An 11,817-nucleotide genomic window follows, 5' to 3' on the forward strand; every position below is an offset into this window, starting at 1 on the left:
GCGGCCCAGCTCTACCATGGCTCCAGTCAGGCCCTCCTGAACACTGGTGTTCGAGAGCCTTCCAGATGCACCCAGAAGCAAGCACCTCCACGCCTTTCTCTGTCCTTGGGCTGCACCCTCCCCACCATGCCAGGGCTCCTCGGCTCCGGCACCCGGCTCCCGGTCAAGTGCAGTGACTCAAAGCACTGCGTCAAAAACGCAAATGCCACAGAGCCCCGCAGGCACAGGAAACCAGTGAAGCAGGCCTGGTGCGACACCAACATCGGAACGAACGGGATGACAAACGGCGGCGACCAACACTCTTTGACTCAGAGACGCAAGGTGTTCACAGCCCTGGCCGAGAGCGATGGCTGCGACCCAGCGCCTACCTGCGACTGTCACCTGGAACAGAGGCCCTATGTTTCCAGGGATTCTCGTCTGTCGAGAAAAGCAGACCTCGATTCTCACATGAAGACTTCCAATTTGTAAGTGTCCTCAACCATCTCAGTTGTCAAAAACACCACGCAGATCAAAACAAAACAAAACAAAACAAGAAACGTATCTGCGGACCGTCAGTTTGCAACCTCTAGCTCCTGGCCATGGTCATGGATGCCAAGCAGGAGTGATACTCAATAACTCAACGAAAAAATCATGAGCCCAGAAAGATGGAATGACTCGCATGTTCAACCAAGGCCTTCCTCATACCTGCTCCCCAGCAGTTCAGTTGTTATTCACACAACCTAGCTGCCTCCCTCCCTCTTGGGCACCATCCCCTTGGGGTTCACGGAAGTGGTGTCATTTCTGACGGAGCCCAATGCCTACACCCGGCACACATTGCGCGTTGTGCCCCGGGGGTGCGTACAGTTCATATAAACACGGATCATACAAAACGGGCCACAGGACCCCAAAGAGCTTGATCATAAGCCTTAGGGCTTTTCTTCGTAACACCACAGCTTCTGGCCTCCGTCTGCTCTCCACACTTGTTTGTCTGTCGCTCCCTGGGGACTGTCTCCAACTTTCATTCTTCCAAGACAAAAAATAAGCACACCACCGGCTTTAACCAGTTGGAGGAGTCACGTGCGGTACGGCAACAGCCAACGCACCAAGCAAGACCTGTTCCTCCAGCTGCCAGGTGTTTGCAAAGGGTTGGGTCCGCCTTGTTTTTTTTTATTTTTTTTTTAACGTTTATTTATTTTTGAGAGACAGAGAGAGACAGAGAATCAGCAGGGGAGGAAGAGAGAGAGAGGGAGACACAGAATATGAAGCAGGCTCCAGGCTCGGAGCTGTCAGTACAGAGCCCGACGCGGGCTCAAACCAATGATCCGTGAGATCATGACCTGAGCCGAAGTCAGTTGCTTAGCCAACTGAGCCACCCAGGTGCCCCTAGGTCCGCCTTATTTTTATACGAGGTACCAGGTGAGGGAGGCGAGGCATAAACGCGACGCAGGCAGCCTCCAGGGGCGGCTCCATGGGTTTCAAGGGCAGTGGCGAGATGACGGAGAGGGACTCTTTTGATGGACCCAACGGACCCAACTACAGCCTGGAAACTGTGAAGTCACTGTGCTTTGGGACACATGTCATGAGTGACCCTTTCAGCACCCACTTGTCCCTGCCACGTGGTAGGGGAGGCGTGGGAATGTCACTCCTTGCCACCCGCACCTCACTTCAGGGGCAGTCACTTCTCACAGAAGCTCAGCCCAGATGTCCAGATGTGTGGGATAGAATTTCTGTGAGCAAGTGTCACCTATACAGCACCTTCTGTTTTTTTTTTTTTTAAGTTTATTTATTTGAGAGAAAGAGTGTGTGTGTGTGTGCAAGTAGGGTAGGGGCAGAGAGAGAGGGAAAGAGAGTTCCAAGCAGGCTCCACACTGACACAGTGCAGAGCCCGACACAGGGTTCAAACCCACAAACCATGAGACCATGACCTGAGCCGGAAATCAAGAGTCAAATGCTTAACCGACTGAGCCACCCAGGTGCCCCTGCATCATCTTCTTTCTCCCCTTCTCCCCTGCCTGACCCCACCATGACCCCTTTCTCCAGGTCCTTCAGGGCCTCCTGACACTCTCCTCCCCCTCTTCCTCGTCATAGGCTCAGACCTCCAACCCTCCCTACTGGTCCTTCCAGCCCCTTCCATGGGTCTCCACAACCATCCTGAGTCCCCACTGTAGCCACATCACTATTCACTCAGTCACTCAGCAAATACTTACTAAGCACCTAGCCTGGGTCAGCATTAAAGCAGCACTTTATTTCATTCCATATGATTCTCCCATCCACTACAATTCCCCAAATCCTCCAGCTAGAATTGGCGTCTTCCAAAATCTGGCTGCGAGAAGGCAAGGGCAGAGAACCCTGGCTCGGAAGTCAGATTCCAGCCCTTCACCAGCGGCGTGGCCGTGAGCAAGACTACATCACTCTGTGCCTTGATTTACTCATCTGCAAACTGGGCGCTCTGGCCTCACACCAATCGGAGGAATGAGGAAACACAGAAAATGTTTAGCACAGAGCCTGGCACACAGTGAGGGCTTCATGGATATTAGTTGCTACTATTATTGTCATCATCATGATTTCCAAGGGATTGTTTTCTCACACCCCCCCCCCACGACAAAATCCTCTTCCTCCCCACTTGCCTTCCCAGACCATTCGGTCTGGGGCCAAAGCCCCTGGGGCCAACCTTCTGCAGTGTATGCTTTTGCTTGTGAGTGTGGCTTTTGTTATATCATTCCTCAGTGAACTGGATTCTTTCTTCTCTACCCAGTAGAATCATCCAGGGGCATCAGCCTATCTCCTGGATTGCACTAGAAGCTCCTTGGACAGCACGGTCCCACTGATGCTGACAGTGGGCCTCGGTAAATACACTGGGAAGAAGAATGCTCCATCCATTCAACCATGGTTTCTCCTGGGTCCTTGGCCGAATATGCTGGGGAGACACAGCAGGACCAGACCAAAACCCAGCCCACCACAGACTGGAGGCCCAGAAAGGACCAAGCTGAGCATCAGGACTCCTTGCACTTAAGTTCTGTTTTTCCTACAGACTCACTGGATGACCTCAGTAAACCCTCCCCTCTTGTGGCCCTCAGTTTTCTCATCCGTATGAAGGGAGGGAGGTCAAGGGAGCTCTCTGTTGCCACAGCCTCTCCCCTGCACCACACCTGCCAATAAACGTGGATTTCCTGTCCCCTGCACCCTGAGGAAAATAAAGTCTGGGTTCCTGGCAGATCACCCTTAGATTAAGTACGGATTTTTTTTAAGTGAAACCATGACAACATGATTCCAAATGCATGGTTGCGGAAATTACCTCTGCAAATAGTTAGCACCAAAGCATCAGCCATAAAACTAAAATACCAGCTCAACCCCTCAAGCGTTCTCTGCTTAAAGCTAGGAGGGTGCTACACAGACACTAACACTGGAGACCCCGCCCACCCCACCCCTGCCTCATGTGTCAGGAGGGACCTGAGTTTGCAAAGCCCACCCCCACAACCAATGCATACGTGCGCATGAAAGTTTATAGGTAAAGTTATATAAGGCAAAGGGCTCAGGGTTAAATTAAAGAGGGATTTTTCTCCCTTTCGGATTTGAGAGAAGAAATCATTGGCAGGTGCCCAGTCCTCACAGACACATTGGATAAGCAGCCATGAGACACTTCCTCCACTCAGGGTCTTGTGTGTCCAGGGAGGCTCACGCACGTTAGAGTCACCAATTACATCTGAAAGAGGCTCTCAGAGGCAGATGCACCTGCCTGATTACTTTGGCCATATGGCTGTGTCCGCATTTACAGGCAGAAGCAGGACCAAAAGGTTCGATATAAATTACATCTGTTTTCAGAATCGGATTTTTAAATACAAGAGGATACTTCGCTATTGAAAGGGGAGCCAGGGACTTGGTCGACTTGATGTCATTCTAAATATCCCCACAGGCCTTGGAGGCGTGTACTCCAATGAATGCCCAGAAAGGCCCAATAAACTGCTCACGTAAGGCGACCAACAGCCTCCCAGCCTAGACTGTCAGGGAACCTCAGCACTACTGACGTCTCAGGCTATCCTTTGTTAAGGGGCTGTCCTGTGCTATAGGAGGATTCTGGGACATCCTTGGACTCGAAATACCACAGGACACTAGCATCCCTCTCTCCAAGTCATGACAATCAAAAATATCTCCAGGGGCACCTGGGTGGCTCAGATGGTTAAGTGCCAGACTTCAGCTCAGCTCATGATCTCACGGTTCATGGGTTCAAGCCCCGCATCAGGCTCTGTGCTGACAGCTCAGAGCCTGGAGCCTGCTTCAGATTCTGTGTCTCCCTCTCTCTCTGCTCCTCCCCCGCTCACACTATCTCTGTGTGTGTGTGTGTGTGTGTCTCTCTCAAAAATAAATAAACATTTAAAAAATTTAATCTGAATTTTTGCTGTATTATTTAGCACTCTTTCTTCACTGTGGTATATAAAATTAAACGGGAGAAGCGGGGAGCGGGAGATTGGATGAAAATGGCCCAAGGATGCAAACTTCCAGTTAGAAGACAAGTTCTGGAAGGTATAATGTTAACCTGATGATGACCGTGGCTCACACTGTGGTACAGTGCTTCTGAGAATGGCTAAGCGAGTAGATCCCAAAAGTTCTCGTCATAAAGAAGAAAACAAAAACCTTTTTTTTCTTTTTTTTTTTTGTTTGGTATCTGTGTGAGGTGATAGATAGTAAGTAAACTTATTGTGCTAATCATTTCACAATATACGTAATCCAAACCATTCGGCTGTATACCCTCAGCTTACAGGGCTGTATGTCGATTTTATCACAATGAAACTGAAAAGGAAACAGAAAATCCAGTAAAAAATTAAGATTAAATTAGGATAAATATGTTTCACTTCTATAGCTTTTCCCCCCAATTCAAAAACTTTGGTCAAACAATCAAAAATTACCTGATGCAAAACAAACTGCATGATCTCTCTCAAAGTCATAAAAAGGGGCTTAACTTTCTCACCATGCTCTGCCTACAGCCCCAGTTTATTAAAAGAATATTCCTACGCTAACGAGCAATAACTAAAAACATGTCAGAACGGTTAAGTTTCCCCAAATCCCAAAAGTATGAAGCTGCTATGTTTTCTCTTAAATAACATTTGTTCTTATTATAAATGTAAATACACAGACGATGGGAAATTTGGGGAATCTGGGGTAAGCAGAAAAGTCTTCATTCCTTTTCAAAGACCTGGGTTAGATTTTTTTTTAATTTTTTAATGTTTATTTATTTTTGAGAGAGAGAGTGTGTGATTGCGGCGGGGGGGGGGGGGGGGGGGGGCGGGACACAGAATCCGAAGCAGGCTCCAGGCTCCCAGCTGCCAGCACAGAGCTTGATGTGAGGCTTGAACCCACAAACTGTGAGATCATGACGTGAGCTGAAGTTGGACCCTCAACCGACTAAGCCACCCAGGCACCCCTACCTGGGTTAGTAAATTCACAGAGCTTCTGGGGTCCCAACGTCTTCAGGACGTGGCGGCACGCACCTCTGCCACTGTGGCAAATGTGACAGCCGGGCAGTGTCAGACCACCGAGGATTCATCTTCCTCCCCCGTCCTCCAGGAAGCACCAAAACCCTCCTTCCAACATAAGAGGATTTTGCAAAGCTTTTGAAATAAGAAATGGCTGGGAATGCAGCCAGCAGAGATCTGGGAGAAATGTGGCCTGGGCAGTGGAGCTCGGAGACTCGCCAAGATGGGGAAAGGATCCCCATGAGGACAGGAAAGTCGTGGCTGAGGTGGTAGTTTCTCTGCCTCGTCTCCACCCCGGTCATAAGACACCGGAGAGGAGAGCCAGATTCCTCCCAGATTGCAAAGGGTAAATGCCAGACCTGAGAGAGCATGTGGGGCACAATACTGGCTTCAGTTGTGTTATCCCTGACTCCATGCAACCCACCAGATCTTTCCAAACATCCACAAGTTAGAGGAATTGCTGTTTTCTACTTCCTAGACAGCCTCCTTGTTGCTTCTCTTCTAGCTCTCAGAAACAGATCAAGAGACCTGGGGAGGCAGCCCCACTACCAGCTGGGCAGAACTGCACGTGTGGACACACACACACACACACACACACACACAGAGTGAACGTACCCTGCATCCACACTGCCTTTCTCTCCTTCCAATTTTGTCTCATCTTAAAACAGTGTTGCTTAATGATTCAAACACATGAACAAGGTGTCAATGATTCTGCAGATGGCAGGATCGGCTCGATTCATAAGTCCAGGAAGAGGGAGCTGTTCAACCTCAGTAGAAAATGGAAAAATGCAAAACAAACCAATGAGATTCCAATTACACCCACCTAATTGGAACAGTGAGAAAGCCAAATGGTACTAATACTCGATAGGATGGCAGAACCCTCAGGCACTACAGGCGGAAGGGCAAACTGGTACATACTCCAGAGAATCATCTATGAGTCACCCTGGGGCCCAGAAACCCCACGTGCACACCCCAGATGCCCCCACACAGGTCCTCGAGAAGACATGTCCCAAGCCCCAGCAATGAGCTGAGTGCACAGACAAGGGACAGCTGAAAAGAACATATGTCTGTTGTAAGGAAACTCAGAGCATGTAAAAATTTTTATTTTTCAGGTTATGTAAAAACATGACCTGCAAAATAATAATCACCCACATCCATAAATGTGCACACACACAGATTTCTTTGCACACTCATTGTATGTATATAATTTATGATTTAAATGCCATCGTACTATCCATACTATTTTGTAACCCGTCCCACTCAATAATAGCTATTAGATCAATGCCATCATTTTTTTTCACCTGTTTCCTTTTTTTTTTAATTTTTTTGAATCTTTAATATGCCATCATTTTTAACAGCTGTACCGTATTCCACATGTTCCATAAATTATTTAACCAAGACCCAGTTGTTAAATACCGAGGTTATTTAAATCCTTTTACTACCAAACAGAACTGCTCTGAACCTTCCTGCCCATGGACCTTCGCTGCTTCTTCTAATTAATAAAAGTGGAAGAAAGACGGATCACAGTGAAAAATGTGTGTACCCTGGGAATGGAATGGCTTCATTAAAGGTATCTGTATATTTCACTACAATATACATTCTGTGTTTTCCTTTTCTTTTTTTAAATTTTTTTAATGTTTACTCATTTTTGAGAGACAGCATAAGTAAGCAGGGGAGGGGCAGAGAGAGAGGGAGACACAGAACCCGAAGCAGGCTCCGGGCTCTGAGCTGTCAGCACAGAGCCCGAGGCAGGGCTCGAACTCACGAACCACGAGATCGTGACCTGAGCCGAAGTCAGATGCTTAATAGACTGAGCCACCCAGGTGCCCCTCTGTGCTTTCCATTTTAACAGTTTCCTTGGCTCCACATTTTTCCTGCTGTCTGGCCAGGTGGCTCCTTCAGGGAAAACACACAAAGGGGCTAGCACTGCTGCTTGGTAAGCAATACCCTGACTATACTCTTCCTCCCTTGTCTGCGTTGTTAAGGAAATGGAGAGTCTCCATCCAAATATATTCCTACCTCGCAGGCTTCTGGCATGAGCCAGGCATCTGGGCGCAGAGGACATTTTGAGAAACAGCAGTAATATAAAATACTTAGAGGAGTTCAACATTCATTTGCTAACAACATCTTCATTAGATGCCAGCTTGTGCTTGGAGGCTACCTGGTGCCAGAGTCCCCAGGCTGGAAAGCAGAGGGTCACGTTCAGTGACTGTCTCAACTCCATGTAGGAATTTCCAAACTCCAGAGGTGCTCAGGGAGCCCTGGAGGGCCCTGTTGGAGGAGGTTTCTCAGAGGAGGCAACAGAGGAGGGCAAAGAGCCATGAGCTGGCCGTGTAGTCTCGGTGGCAGAAGGGACTCCAGGCAGAGGGTCAGAGTGGAGCAAGGCATGCAGGTCCCAGGCCACGTGGCACCTCTGGAGAACCTCTGGGAGCCCCGCGGGGCTCGAGCAGTGGGCAGAGCTGACACAGGGACTCGAGAGAGAGGCAGGGCCCTGTTCATGAAGAGCCAACATAGTCTGCAGCCTAAGGAGCTTGTTTTGCGGGGGAGGGGGGGAACAGGTGGGCAGAGGAAGGACAAGACCAGAGAGGGAGGATGGACAGGGCGGGGACAAGGCTGGCAGCAGGGGCACCAGTGTGAAGGCTACTGCTGTGACTTAGAGACAAGGTAGGGAGGCAAGTCCAGCAGAAGTGCTGGCAGGAAGGGGCGCCTGGGTGGCTTAGTCGGTGAAGCGTTAGACTTCAGGTCATGAAGCTCAGGTCATAATCTCACAGTTGGTGAGTTCAATCCCCACATCGGGCTGTCTGCTGTCAGCACAGAACCGGCTTTGGATCCTTTGTCTCCCTCTCTCTGCCCTAACCCCGCTTGCTCTGTCTCTCTCTCTCGTTCTCTCTCTCAAAAATAAACATTAAAAAAAGAAGAAGAAGAGGAAGAGGAAGAAGGAGGAGGAGGAGGAGGAGGAGGAGGAGGAGGAGGAGGAGGAGAAGTAGTAGTACTGGCAGGTGGAGAAGCTCCATGGGGGAAGAAGGGATGTGGGCACAGGCGAGATAGCCTCAGGGTCACTCGAAGGGTGGAATGGCCACGACTCAGTGACTACACGCTAAGGATCTGAGAGAGGGAGCACATAAAGCATGACACCCGGCTGGGACAGCAGGTGGTCAGGGAGGCCCGACGAACCAAGCCTGCCAAGGGCTGTAGAGAGGAGGAAAGCTCACGGTATAGACCATGAGCAAGATGGGGCGCTGGCGCTGCCTCAGCCACAGATTTATAGCACATTCTAGAATCTAGTGGGCAACTCACTCTACTCCCTGGAATGTGACTTTCTCGTCTGCAAAGGACCACATGGGGACTGTGTACCACTAAGACCCTTCCCAGCTGTAAAATGCTTTAAGCTCCTGTCGGCATCAGAAACCGGGATGCCAGTGGTCCACCTGCAAACTCACCCCAAGAAAGACACCTTCCATGGATGAAGAGGCAAGTCATATATGACCAGCTTCTATAAAATCAGAACCTTCTTCCTACACGAAGCAAACAAGCAGACGAGGCCTGGGCAACAGGCAGCTCACATCTGGCCACATGCTGACTGCCTTTCTCCCCCACCCCTTGGTAATAAGGAGCAGACTAGCAAAATAGTTCAAATGCCTTCTTAAAAAGCACACTGCCTTGTAGGCTCAGAGGCCTATTTTGAGCAAAATGTTTCAAACCTCTGTGCTCAGAGCCAGTCTAGGCATCAACAGCTCACTCCAGCTGAACGATCAGGGAGTCAGTGAAGGACTCTGGTGCATCCACTGGATGCCAGGCCAGCATCCGGCACTGAGATACGAGGGGGGACTGGACATCCCTGTCTCCCAGGTCTGTCTGCTCAGAATGGGAGCTTGACAGCAAACCCAGCCACCCAGCCCTGCGCAAGAAGGCTTGTACGGAGGATGCGCAAGGCTAGCGCTGGGGGAAGCCAGAAAAGGAAGTGGACCTCACTCGAATGTCCAGAAAACTACTCAGAGGAAGGAGCATGGGAGCTTGATGCAGACCTGGAAGGTGTGCCGCAGGAGCTGGCCCAGCAGTGGGAAGGCACAGGCCAACCATGGAGCATAACGAAATAAGCAAGGGACGGAGAAAAGCTCAGAAGGGCTGGCTGATGGCCACTGGGTGGGCTGGGGCCAGTCTGTAAGAGCCCTAAGGCCACACCCAGGTAGCAGTACAGGGAGCCACCGAAGTTTGCGAGCAGAGGAGCGAAGGCAGTGGAAAGGATGGGGTGAAGAGGGGCAATTCAATGACCAAAGTACATCAAGGGGACCAGCACAGTGAGGAACAACATGGCCGGGACCAGGGCAGGGGACAGAGTGGGGGTGGATGTGGGAACACTATTCCCCTTTCTCCATTTTCTCAGGACCACTGGCATTTAATCCTACAGACCCGCAAGGAAACACTTGGACGCAGAGTTGCAGAGCACCAACAGCAAACCTCAACAGACAGCCCGACCCTGCCTTTCCAGGACTGGTTTCCACTCCTGTGCTGAAAATGCTCCCCGGAGGAGAGTCAGCCCCTGGCCCCAACCCTCCAACAGCTGATCAAACAGCAAAGCACACTGTGTACACTTAGAAGGGGGGTGGGGTGGGCACGGAATAACTCACTCACACACACACACCCAGATTTCCAGGTGGCCCGCCTGAGCAACAGGACACATTTGCATCATTTCCTGCAAAAACAGGATTTCCCAGGCATTCAGAGAAAATGTCCCCCTTGCATTCCCTGTGGTCTTCTCCATCTCTGCTCCAAGGACCCAGGGTCCTCCTTCCTTATTTCCCATACACTTTCCCCCTGAACTTGAGCAACCTACAAAAGCCTCCCCCAGACCCTCATGCCCCAGTAAGTCTTCACTGGGGCAGCCCCGTCAGGCAGGAGCACAGGAGAGCCATTTGTATCCCCCAAGAGAAAGTCCCTCAGACCACCAAGGGCCGCCAAGCACCCACCCGGGTGCCCAGCTCCAATTCCTGGTGCAAAGTCACCTCCAACACACGCCCTGGGCGCATTCCATCCTCGATGCTTTTGTTGTTGTTGTTGTTTTTCTTTTTGGTAGCACAAGGAAGGAAAAGGAAAAGGGCAGGTGGAGCACTGGGGAACCTCCGAAGCCAAAAAAGGAAAGAACAGCAAGATGGGTAAAGTTGACGGCAGACGGACTTGGGCTCAAATTCTACCTCCACCACTGAGTTTACCTGGATAAACCACCCCGCTTTTCTGGAGGATTTTTCCCCCATCTGTGAAATGGGTGTAAAAATAAATTCCGTGTAAAAATAAATACTGAATTAATTACCAGAACTGGAGCGCTACTGTTAGCTTAAGTGCTAGCAGAGAGTTCAAAGGAATCCAGTATTCACGACAGCTATCGTTAAAGGGGGGAGAAAATTTATAAAACGTTTGGGGGGTGCGGGGCGGTCGGCAGAGCGCACGCCCGCCGGGTAGGGCCGGAGACGCTCGGCTGGGCTGGCTGGAGCGCACCGAGGCCCCGAGCGGAGCCGCGCGCCCGGAGCAGCCGTGCGCGCGGGGGTGGCGGGCGCGCGGTGACAGCAGGTTGGCGGGGCAGGTTGGCCCGCGGGGGAACGACAGCGAGCGTGCGGACCCACCTGAAGACGCGCAGCAGCAGGCAGGCGATGAGCAGCGCGGTGAAGGCGCACGCCACTATCACGGCCGCCTTCAGGGTGGGCAGGTCGCGGAGCAGGCTGGAGATGCGGGTCACCAGGGCGTCGCCGCTGCTGTTGGAGCTGCCGCCGCCGCCTCCCGCCGCCGCCGCCGCGGCCCCAGACCCCGTCCGGGTAGCGTTGCCGGGCCCCGGGCCGGGCGACGGCCGCGGCTGGCGCTCGGCTTGGGGCTGCGGCGCCGGGGAGGACTCGGCTCTGCGGGCGCGGGCGGCGGGCGCGGCCAGGAGCGCGAGCAGCAGCAGCAGCAGCGGCAGGAGCGGCGCGGGCGGCGGCGCGGCGCGCATCGTGCGGTCGGGCGGCGCCGGGCCCCGCGGGGCGCGCGCGCGGCGGAGCCCCGGTCCCGCACCGGCGCCGAGGCCTGCACCCGGGGCTTCCGCGGCGGAGGCGGCTGCGCGGTGCTCGGCAGGAAGCTGCGGCGCCCGGAAGAGCCCGAGCCGCAGCCGCCGCCGCTGCCACCAACACGTTGCACGGAGTCATTCGACGGGCCGCGGCCCCACGTGGGCGGAGCAGGCCACCCGGGCCCCGGTGCGGGCTGCGCCCCGCTCACCGGCGGCTTCAATCACCCCCGCCAACCCCACCCCGGGGAGCCCGGGACCCCTGCGTGGAAACAATCACGGTCAGGCTCACTATTGCGCCGCCTCTGTGCTTCGGAGTTTACGTTTTATTTATTTCAT

The 11,817-nt window shown here is 52.3% G+C and overlaps 1 protein-coding gene across 1 annotated transcript in view; it reads right to left on the minus strand.

Annotated features, from left to right (window-relative positions):
• Positions 1–11,582, minus strand: part of FAM174B (family with sequence similarity 174 member B) — a 34,070-nt gene extending 22,488 nt beyond the window's left edge. Inside the window, exon 1 of the mRNA XM_053223595.1 lies at positions 11,069–11,582. Within this exon, the coding sequence (XP_053079570.1) occupies positions 11,069–11,427 (359 nt within the window). The 5' untranslated portion in view covers positions 11,428–11,582. The remainder of the gene's footprint in view (positions 1–11,068) is intronic.
• Positions 11,583–11,817: the final 235 nt, after the last annotated feature.

The sequence above is a fragment of the Acinonyx jubatus genome, chromosome B3 (assembly GCF_027475565.1).
Source record: "Acinonyx jubatus isolate Ajub_Pintada_27869175 chromosome B3, VMU_Ajub_asm_v1.0, whole genome shotgun sequence".
NCBI lineage: Eukaryota > Metazoa > Chordata > Mammalia > Carnivora > Felidae > Acinonyx > Acinonyx jubatus.